This window comes from Atractosteus spatula, chromosome 9 (assembly GCF_055471065.1).
Source record: "Atractosteus spatula isolate fAtrSpa1 chromosome 9, fAtrSpa1.hap1, whole genome shotgun sequence".
In the NCBI taxonomy this organism is placed as follows: Eukaryota; Metazoa; Chordata; class Actinopteri; order Semionotiformes; family Lepisosteidae; genus Atractosteus; species Atractosteus spatula.
Genome location: NC_142714.1, coordinates 5,489,654 through 5,509,964, shown reverse-complemented (window position 1 = coordinate 5,509,964; position 20,311 = coordinate 5,489,654). Strand labels below are relative to the sequence as shown.

At 38.9% G+C, this 20,311-nt stretch overlaps 1 protein-coding gene across 1 annotated transcript in view; it reads left to right on the top strand.

Moving 5' to 3' along the window:
- akap6 (A-kinase anchoring protein 6) overlaps positions 1 to 20,311 on the top strand; it is a 107,096-nt gene that overhangs the window by 58,447 nt on the left and 28,338 nt on the right. The window contains exon 8 of the mRNA XM_088925537.1: positions 2,128 to 2,248. Coding sequence (XP_088781663.1) covers positions 2,128 to 2,248 — 121 coding nt within the window. The remainder of the gene's footprint in view (positions 1 to 2,127; positions 2,249 to 20,311) is intronic.

The window sequence follows — 20,311 nt, the reverse complement described above, 5'->3', positions numbered from 1 at the left end:
CAGAAACAGGGATTAACACCATAAATTAAAAGGCTCTTTCAGGGGAGGTGTCATTTTAATGAGGAAGTGAGGGGTGCCAATAAGCCTCCCAACCTTTTGTTCGCATAATTTATTGAATCACATTCCGTTTTTTGATCTGAAAAATGATGAATTATGTACAGTATACCGGTATTTTGATATCAACAGCACAGAGTGCTGTTGCATTCAGGAGATTGATGTTAAATGAATTTGGAAAAAAGGCCGTTTCACATACGTATATGGGCAGTCAAGCCAGGAAATCAGATATGATGGAACTTCTTTGAGTGCCTCAGCATTTAATGCCTCTCGGATCCCACCAGCAAAAGTGGCTGCTTTTCAGACAAAAAAAAATTGCACTCTTTAACGCAGTGCAAAGGTGATACATGCGTAAAGCGGGGCTTGTAGCTGAAAAATGAGTCTGTCCAGAGAAATGAGCATGGAAGTCAGGATAGCTGGGAAGGAACTGCTTAGCAGTAAAAACAGAATTGAAATAAAATGGTGTCGGCACTCTCAAACAGTGTAAAAATCTGTTCAGTGCATAAATCTCACAATTATTTCTTTACCCCTTTAGGATGTCCATAAAGAAATTATTTGACAGGTATTTTGATCTTTTGTTTCATATTTGCAGATCCAAAACAAACATATGATTAGAAACATATCTTTATATGTGTATGTATTTAATCTATAATCATTGGGTTCATTAGTGGTTAATACTGTGGTTAATGTGGTTAATATTAGTGGTTAATAATTAAAAATGTGTGGTGAGTGTACTGGCGCACTATGGCTGCCATCGCATCATCCAGGTGGGGCTGCACACTGGTGGTGGTGGAGGGGATCCCCATTACCTGTAAAGCACTTTGAGTGGAGTGTCCTGAAAAGAGCTATATAAGTGTCAGGATTATTAAGTTTTATTATAATACCTCTGGGTGGTTTCTGGTGTCTTATATTCACTTGTCGTGACCACTTCATTTTGATCAATGTCTTCTGCAATATTTGCTCATATATTCATGCTTGCTTCATGTCATTTTGTTTGATCAATGCCTGATGCAAAAAGGCGAATACATGCACACTGGTTTTTGAAATTACATATGTGATACCCAGTGAAATACCATTTATCAGTTTAGTGCACAGCAACATTAAATTGCAATAAAAAGAATGTTTTGATTTTTGTTCTGTTTTGATAGTAATTTATTTAATCTGATTCATACTTTCTTCCGGGACCCAAATCGCTCATGAATGTATAGCAGAAAAGGGAATAATCTGACAGAGCTGCCAAAGTCTCTAGACTCTTATGAATACATAACAATTTTGGGCTAATGTTTAAAAGATTTAGCTTCAGTTTGAATTTTCCTTAAATATCACATTACTATGTTTTTAATAAGAAATCCACTTCAAATCCTTTTTATAAATGTTTTTTTTTTATTTTACCATACTTGGATTTAGTGCTCATGAATAGTGAGAGAATACAGGCTGCAGAATTCTCTGTATTTACTGTCTAAATGACATTCAGTCCAGAGCTTGAATATCTCTGCCATATAGTTCAAGGTAGCTGCTGAGCTAATGTTTGAACATAAGTCAACTGGCCACCATTCCTCTGAGGTTTAGACCACCAGGCTGACTTTATACTGTGCCTTCAGTGGGATTCAACCCTGACTTTGGGAAGTTAAATGCCAAGTAAAAAATGAAAATATTTAATGTACCTCCTTTTTTTCTAGTGTGCTGTTTAAACCAATCCCCTTTCTTATTGACAGAAAACAGACCTTGCTGAATGCACTTAATGTAATGTGGGCTGTAGTGCGCCTCCATTGAACTGGTGCGTTAAGATGGACTTCAGTGATAATATGTTATTTGTGAAGCAAGTGCAGGGGAAGAAGAACTTTTCTGTTTAGAATCTGTTTTCAATTAGCAGTCAGTGGGGCGTGTCCTGTATTTTGTGGAGAAAAAGAAGAAGATTGGGTTTAAAAAAAAAGGAGAGAGAGGAGAAAAGAGGGGACAAAAGCAAGTCCTGACTAGAAATGATTCCCTCTGACACCTGCAGTGGCCTTTGCGAGATTGAACTGTTTATTGGCTGCTCAATACACGCTGTCCTGCTCTTTGTTTTCTCTGTAGCCTCCTGGACTTTGAATCGGAGTACCAGGAACTGTGGGACTGGCTGATGGACATGGAATCCATAGTGATGGACAGCCACGACCTGATGATGTCAGAAGAGCAGCAGCAGCATCTTTACAAGGTTAGCGACGCACTGTTCCTGCTCCTACCTAGCTATGGAAAATCTGATTAGCCTGACAACCCTCTCTCCCTCCGAGGACATCTCCACATTCATTGCGTGTATCATGGTGTCTATTAGAATTCCCTTCCCCGTTCCCCAGCCTCATTTCCATCTTCACCGCGTCGGCAGCTTGCGCCGACATCATAATTGCCAGAAAGTTCCCTTTATCACATTCCATTAGGTGTAATTTCATAAAAGAACAAAGATTTCTCTCCAGATGAATAGAAACAAAGGGGAACAGCATTAATAAATAGACTGCAACCAAATGAATAGTAAATGGAAGTAGGGTTTAACAGCATGTGTTTTGATTTGAGGTTTCAGACAGATTTGTCTGTCCTTCAGATGTTCTCTGAGAGGCAGAGAGAAGGAGAGAGAGACAGAGAGAGAGAGAGAGAGAGAGAGAGGCACTCACAGATTTTCCTTGATTCTGCTTTACAGCTGCCTCGATACAAGCCTTGTCTCAATGAATTTTTATTAGTTATAGATAAAACAGGCTGTATTGCGTTAAGTCAATATGTTTGTTCATGATTAAAACAAACTGATTTGGGGCCCTGATATTGATTTCATTCCCTCCTCCCCTAATAAATATGTACTACACTGCTTGTTTGTTATCATTTTTTTTTTGCTGCTGCATACTTTTTATCTGGCGAACACTGGATTGATTGAAAAGAAAAATTTGGAGGTCCTTCTGCTGGCAGGATGTTATCTGCTAACACTGGGGATTTTATTATGGGCAAGGGGAGCTCCTGCACCAGCAGTGGCTGCAGCAGTAAATCAAACTCATTTAGGCTACTTTTATTGTACTGATTCTGACACTCGTCATCCTTGAATTGCTTCGAGCATATGGCATATTTCAAAGAGCAGATTGTGAATCATAAAGAAATAAAATTAATAACCACCTTCAGAACTGGAAACAACATAATGACAAGAAACAACTACCCCCTAGCATTTTGTTCGGAAATTTTCATTTCTGAACCATAAAGGTTACACTCAAGGTCAAAACTAATCTTCTGTCACATCTTGCATATTGACCTTACCATTAGTCATTTTTAAGTGATAAAATCAGAAATATCAGTGTGCTTTTAGAATGATAGCATTACAGACCTCATAGACCTCATTCTTGAGGGTTCTGCTTTTGTGAAGCACAGGCTTTGAAGTTGCCTTGTGTCCCTATTAATTTCTTTGTAGCAATTGTTTAGGAGGAACAGCTTAACACCTTCAATCCCACACTTTAAAAAATATTTTAAACTGTTTTGCTGTGTTTTCCAGTGAATTAAAGGGAAAGTAATTTCTTACATAGCTATCCATACATTTTATGCATGTGTGAACATCACTCATGTGAGAAGTCTTGGGTCAGGCTGATGATCATCAACAGTTAATTCAAAACAGGCAGAGGAATGCTTTGCATTTTTCAGATGTTGCCCTTTTTCCTATATTCATATTCCATTCTCCTCTTTGCATCATCTTCGGCTCATCACTTACTAACAGCTGAGTAATTAAGACCATTCCTCAGAGAAAGAAGTCTGGGAACTGTCCATTCTTGAGCATCACATACAATCACATCTTGGCTTAAAATCAACAATTGAAACATAATTGTCTTGTTATACTCATTTATGTGCTTTGTGTGTGTATCGAATGCATGATAATAGCCAGTATTGACTGGGAAAACCATGCAGGTGAAATTTATTGTAGACATCATATTTTAAAAATTCGAAGGTATTAACAATAAGACAATGGAGAATTTATTTAATATAAAAAATTGAGACAGTTTATTACAAGAAGTATTGCAGAATCTGGAACACGCTATCAAGCCATGTTACGGATGCTGATACTCTGGCTTCTTTCAAGAAGCAGCTTGATGAGATCCTCGGATCAAGAAGTTACATTACAACACGTTATATGTATTTGCAAATCTTCTTATGTTTTAATAACTGCTACTTGATTAAATATTATAATCAGCTATTTGTAGAGATATTGGGTGTTAGTTAAATTCTTCTAAAAATGATCCTTCTTAACTAAACACCCACCATTCTGGATATTACTTGATTTCTGAGTTTGTAAAAATCGAACTCATTCAGCCGTTATCTGCTGACTTGCTGATCAAAGTCTCACTTCCTCCAAATATTTTTTTTCCATTTCAATTGGATTTAAACACAAACATCTGGTGCTACTGAGACATTTTCTTCTTCTTTTAACAAGCTTTACCTTTTGAACATTTTATGATTTTTCTTGTGGGATTACACCGAGCCCCTGATCTCTTTTCTATAAATCAAATATTAAAAGGTTTGATTTTTATCGTTGGAATCACAGTGGAATTCTTCTATGGATGTATCGGAATGGACTTGTATGGATGTTTTTTGTGAGAACAGTCATTATATACAAATATAATGTTTCAGACACAATGAGTTTCTATCCCTATATTTTGTTTTGCAGTTCACTTTTTTTGTGAAATTTTGTGTAATTTGATTTAGCTATTTTATATACTGTATGACTCACAAAGTTTAAGACCTCTGAAGATAATTGGTGTACTCTAATGTTAGAATGTCAGAGTAGTGGAAAACTTTGTACAATATTAGTAGATCATGTCAAAACAGTTAATATGTGGTTTCTTTATTAAAGATTAAATACACATATAGACAAAATAAACACATTTCCAATACATTCATTTTTGTACTGTACACATCATGGCTTTAAATCTGTAATGCATTGAAGGTGAGTAGTTCTGTTACCCCATGACAGTTCTGGATTATATTGATCACAGAGGTGGTCTTTAATGTGTATATGCAATTCCAAGTATTAGTGAAAGCACTATTCAAGTCACTGACACAAAATAGAGATTAGTAAATGAACTTCAGAAAACAGCTCTACACAGCTGTAGTGCTGCCTGTGGTTTGCTTAAATTTCACACAAGCAAATTGCTATAATTATGTCGGTGTTAAATTATAATTATAGAAACACATAGATGTAGACAGTCTCTCTGTCTAGTGGATAGGCTAATAGGCTTTTAAAATGAAGCTTTTGATTTTTAACTAGTCATTTTAACTAATTGCTTTCAAACACTCTTGTACACAGTTCTGCATCAAACAGACTACCTTGACAAGTTTGAAAAATAACAGTTTCAAACTGAAACGATGAAGTTCAATAAAGATTTATTTGTTTTGCCCCGATCTTATAATAAAAAAAGAATTAGTGATTGTGTAGCTGTTGGTGGGAGGTGCTCCTCTGTGACATCTTTTATTATCCTTTAGGGGATTTCAGCTCCTCTATTGAATCTCAATCTTGACTTTGTGGATTTTCGGAGATGCCGGTATAGTTTACTTTGATAATCCGGGAGTGACAAAAGGGGAACTTTTGAAAGCTATTGACAGGACATCTGAAGAGATCTAACCTGTTCCCTTCTGGGGACAGTGCGCCCTTTTCCCAGGGGGAAGCTGACATTGCTCTCTGTAGCTCCCAGGCTGCTGTGTGTGCTACGACCCTGAGTGGATCAAACAATCCATGCTGAAAGTTCCTCTCATTTGCATCACTTCTAGACAGGCCTGTCGTACTCAGCACTGACAGGAAATCACTGTCTTTGTCACCTTTGTCGTGATCTCCTTGTGGAAGAAACTGCCCATGTGACCAGGATTAATCTCTGCACCATTGGTGCTTATGGATGGTGGTGGTGGGTTGTTCCCTAGTGTTTTCACAGTTATACTGGCAAGAATTCTCTGTAAAACAATTAATAACTGGGGGTGGGGGGGAGGCAGTGTGCATGATTAGCACGGAAATGGAACAGATAATCTTGTGAAAATCTATTTGGACTGCAATTGTAATATTAATGGATAAGGTGTTTTTTTGCTTAGTATTTGAGTCTTCTGTATATACACATATGTATATGGGTATACATACAGTATAAGCACTGTTTTTTACTGCATGCAGTGCATAGCTGTCTTTTATATATTTTTTCCCATTTGAAGGAATTACTAAAACCTACAATTTTTCCAATTAAGCTCTAATCTATACCCAGCCACCTCAGATGATATGAATAGGACGACAGCAAACAAAAGCAGCAGTGTGTTTCTAGAATACTTGGCTTAAATAAGTCTCCCAGGCAACCCTGTTTCACTTCCAAAAGCAGACAAAAGTTTTTTTCAGAAGACATACAATTAATAAAACTCTTCCGGGACAGCTTGCAACAATTCGTGCCACTTGGCAACAGCAGTGCTAACTGTTCATTTAAATAACATGTATATATATCCTGACTGAGGGAAAGAAGAAGACTCTATGAGGTTTGTAATGCTACCAAAGCAAACAGGAATGTGGATCAGCAACCAAGACTATTGTGAGATCTGCACGACAGGAAGAGCCACATCTTTCCAAGACCTCCCCTTTTCTACTTCTAGAAACTTTTTTTTTTGGGTGCAGACATTTGAGGGGTTTAACTGTGTGCTTTCCCCATCTGCATTTAAGAGCTCAGAACAGGTTGGTTGGTGGGAGTTCTGGCACTATGGCTCTCTCTGACACAAGCTCTTATTCAGGGGGAAGTTACAGGAGGCTTGGACAGCTCCCAGAGGTTCCTCCCCCAAGAGATGGCCACTTCACCCCACAGCAGGACAGTGCTTCGAGGAGAGCAACAGAGCTCCATTTGATGCTTTGCAATGCATTCAGCGCAGTCAAAACCGCGCTCTTTCATTCAGAGGCTTCAGAAAAGGATGAGAGCTCAGGAGAGCAAGCCAAGTGATGACAGTTTAGGATGTGCTGTTAAGTTGTTGTTTTTTTATTTAAATTTCCCCGACTCCCCCTAAGCTGCTTGATATTCTAATATAAAGTGCTTGTAAAAAATACAACAGCAGTCAATTCATATTTCAGGCATCAGATTTTGGAAGGGCTTGAAGAGTATAAGTTACAGATCATATTTCCACAAGATATTGCAGTTCGAGTATGCCTAATTCTTTAAATTGCCAGTAAAAATTTCTAGCGAGAAAGCTGTTATGGGAATACAAAGGACTCAGTGTTGGGGCTTAATCTTCCTCTTTTACACATGTGCCAGATGGCTCTGTACTGTGATAATGGACTTGGAGAAGGTTAGATACCACAGGCTAAAATACAGAGTGACCGCTGTACTAGGAGCCTAAATTAGGCAAACGCAGCCCAGCTGCCTCTTGCTGAAGATGATAACTGAGCATTGCAGAGGAATGGAAAATTCTTACATTTTCCAGGTTTATTTGCCAACTGTTTACCCATAAGCAAATGAACCTGCTGCCAAAGCAATGACAGCAAGTCCAGTCTGCTATGTGAAATTTGCTAGATTTACAGTAAAGTAGCTTTTAATTTATTGTGCACGTGTGAGCTATATGCAGCACCCAAAAGGCCAGCAGTTGCACGAGCCTAGAAAGACACACTTCTTTGACATTTATGAGAACCTAGGAGGTAAAGGTTAAAAGTAATCAATATTTCCTTCTGCTGCAGAAAGAAAGCAACAAGAGAACAGTGAACAATTATAGATACACTAGCGATCTCAGGAGCAGTTTGTAAAAACGACTTATTCATCAACCATGATTGTGCACCAGGTTTTACTTATTGTCCACTTTTGACCTCGTTAAGATGATCCCTCTGCTCTGATCCCTTTGCCGGTTTTCTGAATACGCTCCATAATCAGACTTGAAAGCTTTTAGCACATTTCTTATCTAATTTAAATGAAATACTCATAAGATTAACAGTTTAGTCTTCCGACAGCAGGGAGATGCTAAAGTGTTTGTTACATTCCTAAATGTTTCCAAATAGCGCTTTTGCACTGAGGAGTTTTTAGTATTCTGCAGACTCATCTTAATCTTAATGGGAACTTGCTTCATACCAAACATTTCTAGTGGTGATTTTTTCCCCACTTGGAAACAGAATTGAACTGGCTGAACGACCGACCTACTGAGGTTTCCTGGCTCCCTGGGTTAATGCAGAGACCCCTATGTAGTGGTGATTTCAATCCATTTGCTGCATTCACCTGGACAGTGGGGAATTAAATTAAATGTCTAAGCCTCTTACCTGAGAAAGGAAGTGATTTTAGCAAACTTTAAGTGGTCCCAGATGGATTTCACATTACAGCGTACAGTTTTCCACTTAAGCAGTTTGGATCATCAGTGTGGAGCACATTCAACCTATGACTGATAAACTAGGCTACAAACAACAAATCTGGAAAAGAGGAAATCTTAGTTATTAATAATAATATTCATTCATTATAATAATTATTGTTGTACCGATGTACAGTACATTGCCAGTTAAAGAGCAGGTCATCTGTCAGGCTGGGCATAGGAATGAATGTGTTGGCAGCATGTACCCTGATGCAGAACTACCAAAAACTACTCAACCCATGATTTAAAACTCTTAAATAAGACACAAGATACTGCTTGGACTGTTCTGTTCTCAATATATTCTTTCTTTTAAATGGTGAAGGAGTCCAGTTTCCTTTGAAAAAGTGACCATGGTATGCCTCTAGTCTTCTCCGAGTGTAGTTTTCCAGTCTATTCTATTTCTGTCCAGCTAATTACAAAGGTTTTCATACATTTCCCTGGTGCTGTATTCCAATTTCAGATAGCCCACGGTGCTTCAAAAGGCACATCATGCTAAAGGCATGGGGCTTTTTATTTAAAAAAGAAAAGGCGGACTTCCAAATTAATTATTTTGCATATGAAGCATACTGATTGCCATCTAACAAATGTCTTTTGGATCTTACAGTAAGAACTGTACCGTACATTAGTCTGAGTTCTAAAAAGGATCTAATGGAGTATGTGTGCCTGCAGTCTCATCACACTATATGAAATAGCCACTCTGTTTTATTTTAGGCTGACAGACAACACAATGTATCAGTCTTGTTAAGGGCTGATGTTTGCATAGGCTTGTCATTGCAATAGGACGTTACTTATCATGCTTCAACAGGGCACACTAGAAACTACTAAGCAGGACTCCAGTTCTAACATACAACTGCATATAGTTTTTTTCCTCCTTGTATAACTGCATATCCTTTAGTGTTGAGGTCTTAATAAGCCTTTCAGAGATACACTGGCCTAAAGTACTCGAGAGTACTATAGCCAGCAGCAGAATATAGTAAAGGAAATACTGGTAGCTACAGAACAAATAAAATGAATGACTGTTGTTCAAATATAGTGAAGAAACCAGCTTTCAGTACAAAAATGTCTCTTGAGCAATTAAGATTTGGAACTCAAAGAAATGACAGCTCCCTCTTAAATGTGCTGTATCTCCCTGGATGTGGAGCCCAGGTAGGCACTGACATGTAATTGAATATGTGGAAGGTTGCAAGCCTGGGGATTCTTGTTATTGATTGGAAATGCATTGTCTGATGGGCTCTGCTGTTTGATTCGTTCAAGTAAGTTAGATGTTGCTATAACAACACTTGAAAGCATAGATTTAGGTATTAAGTTCTGATTCAGTATCTCAAGTGGAGAATTCACACTCACAAAAGAGAGATACTTTGTGGGGTGATTCTGTGGGCTACTCCATCTAAATGCCATCAGCAGAAGAGTTTTATTAAACAAAACAGGGAAGCGGGAGAGAAGTAGCTCTTGAGCTCTCATCGCTGGAGAGGTTTTGTGTCTGTGAGCTGGAGGCGACAGACGTGAGCAGTCCTGCGCTCTGACCCCAGCGCCGGCCATTGCTCACGGTGGTCTGTTGCGACGCGTTTCCAGCAAGGGACGGATCTGCCGACCACCTCCTCCCTACAGAGAGCCTCCTGTCTCCCCCTCTGGAGCGTGGAGCAGCCGCTCTCTCAAAGATAAGGAAAACCCTGAACTCTCACATGCACCGATTCACCAGCTGTAACTACTGCAGAAGAATTTACTCTCGCACTGGTATTGACTTAATTCCAGCCCCATGCTGTCGAGCACATTGATAAAAGGCACGGGGAGAGCAATTGATTTTGTGTGGTGTTTTTATGCAGAGAATTATAAAGAATTTGAAAGTTAATACGAAGAGTAATTCACGGACGTGTAAAATGGTCAATTTCTTGGATTTTTCTCATTTATATTTCACTTTCTTGTCAAGCGTTTTTAAAGATTTCTTCATTAAATTAACATACTGTGTGTTTTACTGCTCCTGTGAGAACCGGGGACATGTTGCATGCGGAGTGTCCACTAGAGGGCCGTGTTCACCGATCAGAGGGAGAACTGAGCGGAGCTGTCGAAGTCTCAGGCAGGCGAGCTCGCTTTGTTGCTTTACGTGACCTCCTGAGTGACCCGGCACCTGGTGTCACCAACAGGAAAACAGTTTCATTTCACTTGATTATTCTGGAGTCGCTTTTCTTAGGTCGCCGTGCGTGTCGTCTTTGTGTCAGTTTCGGGAAATGCCCCATCTCTTTTAATCAACCTTCTGGATTCCTTTAGAGTTACACCTGTAAGGAAGGACAAGTCTGAATGCAGGCTGCTGATTTCATACTTACACGGGAAATATTTCTTTTGTGATTATTTGCTTGTTTTTTTATGCTATGTGTTTAGAAAAAATACAAAAAATGCAGTCGAAATACAAGCAAGGATCAGGAAATGTTATCTTGAAAAATGGATAAACTAAAGGTACAAACATGTAAACACTTAATATTGCTAACTTGAAATATGAAGTGTTGTTCTGTGCTGTTGAACATTTTGATGCGGAGAGAAACAGAATGTTTTATACCTAACTCAGCCACGTAGATATTATTGTTCGACCAGCATTTAATTTGATTGCATGCTTGTTTTAAAAGAAACAGAGATGGGAATTTAAAGACTCGTAACCAAGGCTAAAGTTGCGGTACTGTATATTGATTCAGCGTTAGCAAAATGAGATGGAGAAGAGGCACCAGAAATATGAGCTTCAGTTCTCCGTTTTGATTAAATATAAAATAGCAGGCTACAGTCTGGACAATCGAGTAAGACCAGACAAGCTTCAATAAACCGATTCCTTCCAGAGCAGCAGGGCTATCTGGGAGAGTAAACCTGGAGTGGTTAATAAATTGTTGCAGGGTCGTGAAACAGATTTATTGTCTCACGATTCTCAATTCCTCTTGGCTGTTAACAGTTCAAAGCAACACTACTCTTTCCTTCCCTCAGACGACGCATTGCGTCTTTAAATTATCTTCGAAATGTTTATCGGAATGAGCGGTCTTGCTGGTTAAAGGGAGACTTGCGCACTTCGGCAGAAGAAATGTCTTGAACAGAAAGTGAGCCATGTAGGCAGGTTTGCCTCACGCTGAAAGTGTTACAAGTAGGGAACGACCTAGTTGTGGCATCACTGAATGAGTTGCTAGTCGGTTTCTTCAGTATCTTTGACGGAAATGCGTTCTCATGCGCCAGTGCATAGTGGATAACAAAAGATTTAAATAATTTCATAGATTCATAGAATTTAAATTATCTCACAGTTTTTCTAGTAAATGAGTAATTAACTCGGTGTAACAGATTCACAAAATGGCATGTTATCTGTTAAATAAACGGGAATTAATGCTAACCTGAACGTACTGTACACTATTGTTAAAAATGACTGGACAAGTTCACAGCAAACACAGCTTCAGAACACAACAATCGGGATTTGCAACTGTGTTGGACTATTTATAAACGCGGCTGCTTATTTTTGTTGCTTTGTTTTGATACAGATTAATGCAGCGTGGGACACAGCATGATACGGCTTAGAGTAAACAGGCTTGTCTGCTATTGCTGATGACTAAAGAGTGGGTAGTGCATATCTATTTTCCTTTCTCCAACATGAAGGGGAAAGCGCGTCTATGAGAGAGAAAAAAACCGTAATTCACACTTCAGAAGCTGAGAAGACCTTTAAAGCTGGGTGCAGTTCACGTTTTGTCTTCTTCAAGTGTAATGTTGTCTAACGCCGAAGCTGGAAAATGTTAGCATCTAGCCGTGAGGAATCGTGTGCCATTTCACAGTAAAGAGACATGCACTGAATCCTGTTAAATAACATTATAGCAGGATGATAAATTCGATCAGGTCAGATAATCATTTTCTATCACCTGCATATATAGTTTTCCTTTAGCTTTTACAAAGTATTTGTTAGAAGCAAACAATTTTATTTCTTAAGTAAAGCAGTTGGTGGTATATATAGCTCAGGTTTTAATTAATACACAGTGTAGTCCCTTACAAATGTCCTGATTGTTGGTGACTACTTAGTGTCTCATAATCCACACGCTTTTCATACGACAGACTTGATTCAAGGGGAGCTCTCAAACTCCTCCTGCTGTGTTGATTCCTGCAGTCAGATGTCCTCAGTTTGTTTTAAAGTTTTGGCTAAATTCTTCTTGCCAAATTTTTTAATGTTTATTGGTTGTTTGTTGTTTTTTTACCTGAGATAAAAACAAATTTATTGTGTCAGACACCATTTCTTAAAATAAGATAATGCTTTTTGCCAATAAAAATGCATTTTGAAAGATGAATCCATTTTTATGTCTAACCGAGCAGTGCATTGCCAAATGTCAGCCTGCCATCCTGCCACAAGATTAAATTAAACTGTTTCAGTGCCGTTTAGGAGACGTGACTATGATTTTGTCTGATAGGTTCCCATGCAAAATACTTAAGCTGGTATGTGATGGCTATATTTCACTGTACTTTACATTAGCTGCTTCATAGCTGATGATGACAAAACGATTCAGGGATACTGTTGGCTGGAATACAGCATGTGAAGACTCTCAATACTGTTTAAAAGCAGTTGAATTCAATCCCATTCTTTTCTTCCTTCTGCTTGGCACATATTCTGGTTTTGACGAGCAATTGTTTTAGGAGAAGGAGGAGAAGAATTTGAGGAGGAAATGGAATTCTCCATACAGAGCACTGGTCTTTTAGTGACATTTCATCTAATGGGCTGATCAATACTTAGTTTTAAAATATATATTACTAACAATGGCCTGTTTGTTTTCCCTGGTAAATATCTGCATCAATTGCTTATGCTCAGCACCAGTACTTCAGAAGACTCTGCCATGGAATTGATATGAGGACTGCAGGTCCATTGTTATAAACAAATCCATAATAATTCACTCCATGGTCATGTAATAATGTCCATTTTGGCACTGACGTCCAGCTACTGTCCAGCTACAGCAGAGATACAATAACACCACGAGACAAAGCCTGTTTGCTTTGCCATTTCTGTGTAATAACACATTAATTGCCAATTAGCGGCAGAAAGCATGTGTAACTATTTAATGATTAATGTGTAATTGCATATGTATTTATGTCCTGAATACCGAAAGTGCAAATGTCTAACGGAGGGTGTTGATTAGTGAAAACGAGTGCGAATGATTGATGTGAGCTGTAACTCTAGTGTTTGGGTTTCAGCAGGTTTTGGGGTGGAGGGTGTTTACCAGCCCACTAAATGTGAATTAAGGGCAGAGCAGTGAGCTCGGAGGAGCTGCAGCACATGACAGCAGGACTATGAGTGCCTGCGATAGGTGCATTGCATTGCTATTCAGCTGCAGGCGGCAGTCGAGGGGTTAATCCCTTGCCTTGCGTTTTCTAGGGTCATGGTTTTGAAACCTGACAGAGGCTTATATCCTAGCCAGCTTGTCAGTGCCTTTCTGCCTCTCAAAAAGAGCATTTCCCAGTAGCCGAGCAATATAACGACGTTAGCATTTTACCAAGACGGTACTGTGGGATTTTGCTAAGTTTACTCCTTCAGCAAGAACACAGGATGGACGGGCAGAGGGGGCTTAAGCAGTAGCAGAGGAAATACCAGCAAACTGCAAGAAACGGGCAAGAAACCGCCCAAATGAAAGAGAGACAGCAGAAAGCAAACTGTGCTGTCTCAGGGGCATGAGGGGGAAGAAATCAAACAACACACTTACATAATTACAGATATACCTTCATGGGCATGCACAGAAAGGATCTGAGTTTTCTCATATGGTCTAGAAGGCTTTTAGGCTAGCAGCCACAATGGGCTATTTCAACACAATGATGTAATCTTGGCCTTGTGTCATTTATATTCAACCTAAGAAAACAATTCCCCTGAATAGCCAGTCTGACAACAATATTGTTCAGTGTTGGTTTTTTATTTGGATACGGTCCAAATGGTTCACATGCCTCCACAGTAACTGCTCTTGCCTCCTGAAGCCTCTTCTCTGAATTCCAGTTTGCCTTTCCACCCCTCGTCCCTTTTCCCTCCTCCTTCGCCGCGTCTTTTTGCGGTTTGTTTCATTTTTGTTTGCTTTTTTCCCCCGGTCTTGACACTTTGGGAAGGGGGACCCAGTTTGGCCACGAAATTAGGATGTATCTTTGCCGAATGCCTTCATTTGACTTTTCAGCATATTCTCCCAGAGGTCAAGTCAAGGTTAGTTTGAATTCCATCCTACATTAAGACTTCTTTCACAGCTATTTAGCTCAGCAGCCCACTTCCTACTGGGCCTGCCCCCTGGGTATGTCAGTCCCGCAGACCTGACAAATCACACCCCGATGGAGCTGTTCAGCTTTTACCAGCCACTGGTGTATTCAAAACATAATATTTTCACTGACAAAGGCATCTAACCAAATTTGCAATGAGGGGAGGGTATTTTTTCCCCAGTTTTGTATATTTCAGTTCTGGAGTAAACATACATTGCCTGTTCACTAAATCTGTCAGCTATGACGGGTATTGCCTTACAGTAAATTCCATCAGCAGTCTTCCAGATGTTAAGATTATGCCACAAAAAATCTTAATTAATGACAGACTACATTTCCATGCCTCAAAAAACTGTTATTTCATAAAGTTATGAGCAGATCAAAGCTTAGGCTCCTAATTTGCAATATAATTGTTATTGCATTTCATCACATTCTCTTTTAATTCTGCAGGGGGGAAGGATGGTGCAGAACTATATAACAAAATCACATTCAAAGAGTACATTTTGATTGCAAAATTATCTAAGCAGCTCCGGAAATCCTTTTGAGCAGATTAGAACACATTTATTTAGCAAAAATCTGGTTTGTGAGCTCTCGACATTTAATTTTCCAAGATGAAATTTTGTCCCGATTCTACGTACAGCATGACTGCATGATAAATTCATCTGGAGAAGAAGGAGCTGGCTCGCGGGGAACCAAAATAAGAAGGAAAAAAATTACAAAAAGTTATTTTTAATGCATGACTGACGTAAAATTTTTAAGCCTGTCTGCTGTGCATTATTCCTCTGGGACGCTCTGCATTGGGATTCTATTGAGGAACCTGCAGCAACAGTTGCTGAGAGCTTCAAAGATTGTAGTCAAATTGGAGACTGGAAAAAAACAGGGGTCATTTATTGAGTTATGATTTTTTTAAAATAATGCAGATTCTTCCAAACACCAGTATTTTATAAGAGTAGGACCCCGTTTCATTGTATGTGTTCATTTTGAAGTACATTGATTAAAAGCGAAAAAGATCTTTAACAGGACTGAGTGTGCGCTTATCAGTACTTCCATTTTAATTAATGGGACTGGTACCACTCACTCTATGGCATAAAGAAATTGTTTTCCTATGTCTTAAATAAGAGTTTCACATGTTAATGTCTTTGTAGATTTTGTAGATCTTTGGAGATTGTGCCACAGAAACCCATCTTTTCATTTCTTCAGCTATTTACATACTGTACAGGGCTGTCTCTGTGATCCCTCTAGAATCTGCAGCTGCATGTACAGTATTTCAACTACACTACAGTGTGGCACCCTGAGTCACAGTCCATGGGAATTATTCACAAAGGCTTTGACAACACTCTGGAGACATCAGTAGAATTCTGTTTGAAATTAGTGCAATAGGGAAAAGACTATTCATTATTTGTCATCATATTTTATAAACCTTTTTCTTTAACCAGCCATTTGATGGTTAATTGCATCTTATTGTAATTTTGATTTGTAGGACTTATGTTTCTCATTCTGTGAAAAAGTATTGTACAGTATGTCAGCAGATTAGCTGACAGCTGTTTCAGGGTATCACATATCAGGCCTTCATATAGCTATCTTTAAAAATATATATTGGGTTTTGTTGAAATACTGTACGTGGTTTTGTTGGCAACAGAGATAGGAAGACCTGAGGCAGACAGAATGTAAACTACAGCAAAGATTTAAGGCAGTTTGTACAGTACAAGCCAGATTTTTACATGAACACCAAAAAGGATAACAGTAGGTGTACACTGCTGAGATATTATCAACTTATGCTGTTCCAGAGATCCGAAAGACTGCACGTCTCATAGAGCCCCACACCTTTATTTCTTCATCTGCTGTAATTGCAAACTCCAAGCAAGCTGTAGTAAGAGCCTCTTTATTGTGTTCTGAGTGTGTACCACGTCTGCAAGACACAATCAAAATAACATCTCCCACTAATGTATGACTGCACCGCCCCCCCCCCCCCCGCACACACACACACACACACACACACAACTCCACCCCACCCCTGTCTGTTTTTGAGCCCCCCACCCCCACTCCCCTCTCGTTGCACAAAATTCACTCAGTGCATTTCAGTCCACAATTAATGTGAAAGCACCATAATGCCAGCGCGACTCCTCTTGCCTAGTGGTGCACCATTTATCATCACAGTTTTACATTGACCTTGACACCTACTTCATTAGAATAAAGATTGTCTACCATTTAGGTTACATTGTCCCTCTGCACACAGACCCCATGCAAATTTCTGTTCAGATAGAAGAGCTGTGAGCCTGTCAGGGGTCATCTGCATTAAATGATTGCAGCTATTTTCCAACTGCTTCTTTTCATTCTGCTCAATTCAGTGCAGGGGGAGCACTCGGGCCCTCTGCTTCCACACTGGGGCTGCTGGGAATTTAACTCTTTTCACTCAGTTTGCTTTGGCTCTTAGAAATGCTTTTTGATGAGGTTTAAATAGAAGCACTTAATTGGCTGTTTAGAAATGCTTGGCAAAGAAAAAAAAACACGCTAAAATCTGCAAAGGCTGCTTTTTTTATTTTCTCCTCAAAATAAACTTTTTTCTTGTCCTATTACAGTCGCAAAAAGGCCCTCCTTTCATAGACGCTGCTCATTAACAGACAGCGATAACATTGTAATTTTGAAAGCTATTTAAGATCTTTGCTGGAAACACTGCAGACACAATGTGTTAAAACTAGTCAGTAAGACCCTCCATTTTTTTTACCTTCGCTCAGATGTTAGGATTCTAATTTATCTCTATTATTCTGCACATAAATCAGAACAACATGCTGCGACGTTTGCCAGAAAATAAGAAGAGAAAAAAGTCAAAGGAAATAAGATGTCGGGTCTCATAACAGAAACTTGCAGTGATATAATTAGAATTAAATTATTAATGAGGGATACTTAAAAAAGATTGTTTCATGATCTTCTATTAGTGAATTTGCAATTCATTTCAATATTTGTAGTTTGATTTATATCGGGGATAATGCAATATACGTCCAATTAACAATGCATGGCCTATGTAATATGATTTTCAGTTAATGCAAATGGAATAAGCTGGAAGAAAGAAACCGATTCGAATCCTCAAATGTAATTTACTCTGCAAGTTCTGCCAATTTTAAATGACATTGCACTTTTTAATTTTTTCCCCCCATCAAAGCCTGGGCACCAAATTTATCCTGATCAGGTGGGTCTATTATTAATTTACAAGGAAAATCGCCCAAGCATTTATAATTTCTATTGCTTGCTCGAAGTTATTTGCCTTAAATTATTATCAATAAAGAAAAGGCAGGCAGCCTGACAAGGTTCTGATTGTGTGCAGTCTGGCCCTTATAAGATATTGTATACTGGGAGATATAATAGATGCACTTTTGACTTTCTTAACTGTGGTACTTGACAAATAACAGTGCAGCACTAAATAAATTTTGGCTGATGCTTTGATTCAGGCAGTACCCAAGTTCCCCTGAGCAAGTTGCAGTTAATATATCTCGGAGGAAAATCTTTTCTTTTTATGTCGGAAAGGTCCGAGTGGCAGAATAATAAGAAAATCACATTTTGATCTTTGTTGATTGTATTGTTTCCAGTGTTTGTCTCATAAAAAATTAAGCACCAGAATGCAGAAGCCGAGGCAGAGTGTGAGCTGGCCTCAAACAGATTCCTACACTGTGTGTATGCAGCTGAGCTAAGGACCCTGGCTTTGGGAATAAAGACAGCCTTTGTTCATCACTGAATGGCATTAGCCATGGGCTTCCTATGGGGTCACTATGAAGCCTAGCAAGAAGACAGGAGAGAAAACCATGAAAGAGCCACCATAAAACACACACACCTTAGTTATATTCCAGACAAGGGAAAAAGCATCAATTTTTAATTAGAGAAAAAAAAGGCAGAAATACTAAAAATTGCCAGGAATACGTGTCAAATGGAGTTCATTTTATCGTTCACCATGCCAAAAACCCCCCAGGGTGGCTACAGTGTCAATTAGGGGTCCAGCGAGCCTTTCTGAACAAGTCGCTCTAAAAGGTCCTACAGCTCTTCTGTTTCTGTTTTTCCCCCACACGTCTGTGGGTTTATTGTACCCTTCTTTGTGTATTGATTGTTTTGAAATTCTCATTAACACTTCGTAAAACTCCACACTGTCCTCTTCTTTTTTTTTAACGCACAATTTGAATTCTCTTGTGCAGCCCATTGTTTTCTGCTGGTTCTGAAGTTATATGACATCGAGAGAATTCCCAGGGTTCTGTGGGGCAGAGTTCACAACTTTGCAGGGGCCCTATACCATCCTACTCCTGACTCATCTTTTTCTTGGCATTCCAGTTCCCTGAAAGATCCATTGTTTGGTTGATTTGTTTAGCTACTTAATGTATTTTTTACAATGTAAAGATTTTTTCTCTCTCTCTTTTTAAAAAAAAAATACATTCCACGGTAGATCAGATCTAGAGTGGGGCTGGAAATTTCTTTCTCTGACCCCTCCGTGACTGGGCACCTTGTTCTTAAACACTGAGGGGAGGATAAAAAAATGCTTGACTCGCTCAATGTGAGCCTTCTATACCAGTTTGAAAATGGCTTATTCTTCTGGTCACCATGGTGACAATTAACAGTGTTTCAAAGCTTTTGTTCCAGTCTCCATTTGAGCAGAATTTTTTGGGCGTGATTTTTCATGAAAACTGTTTTACAAAAGCACACATTTAGCATAAACTGTTGAGAAAGTTGTTCCAACCGGGGCTTTAACTTTTTCAGTCTCTTGTTTTTTTTTTAAGTAAACATTTTTTCCTTTTTCATCCTTCCTTCAGTTTTGTAAACTCAAATGTCTGCTCGCTGCTGAGAGACCCTCTTCTTTCAGCACCTCTTAAAATTTCATGAATTGAGTCTGTATCAAGTTTTTTTCTTGTGATACAATTTAGGATGTACAACGTTGAAAAAGTATTTGAGATATAACTATTAAATTTAGAACAACCATTGTTTTGAGAGTAGCACTGCTCAGTGGTCTGAGGTATTGTATTGTAATCTGTGTATAATTCTTTATTTTCAAACCTACATTCATGACATTTTGAGAGAAAATAGCACTTAGCTTAGGTCAATAAGAATATAACAAATGATTTATCTTTCTGGCCTAAATATGTAGATTACTGGTTTGGCAATCCTGTAATGATAAACTTTGCCCTTTACCCCCAAAAGATAATTATGAATTGCTGCTTCTAAACTGGTGTCGCCTTATATTAACTCAACCCTTATTGGATCCCAAGTGTAAATTATCTCTCAAATGTATATGTTACAGCAAAAGAAAGTAACATTTCCATAGTATCTAGACAAGTATAAAAGAATACCAATACATTTACAGTACTACATTGAAGTGCACCTTGCATACACAGTGTTGTAGTCGCGTTCTTTAAAGCTGATATTCTTCCCTACCTGCTTTTGAACACATGCGATTGTGCGTTAAGGCATGTCTTTCTGACTATGAATATGAGCAGAGCTGAGGACATGATTCTGGAGCAGGAAAATCATCCTAGCTATCATATCAAAAATAAATCACTCACACCTACACCACAGAGTGAATAAACACGCTGTTGTGCTGAAATCCTGGTGGCACTTTTATTTTCTGGCTTGGTTATTGTATTGCTCCACAGCTCCTCACTTGAGGACCTGCGGCATAAGACAGTTGTTTGCTTTATTTAACGCTTTGCCTCATTCA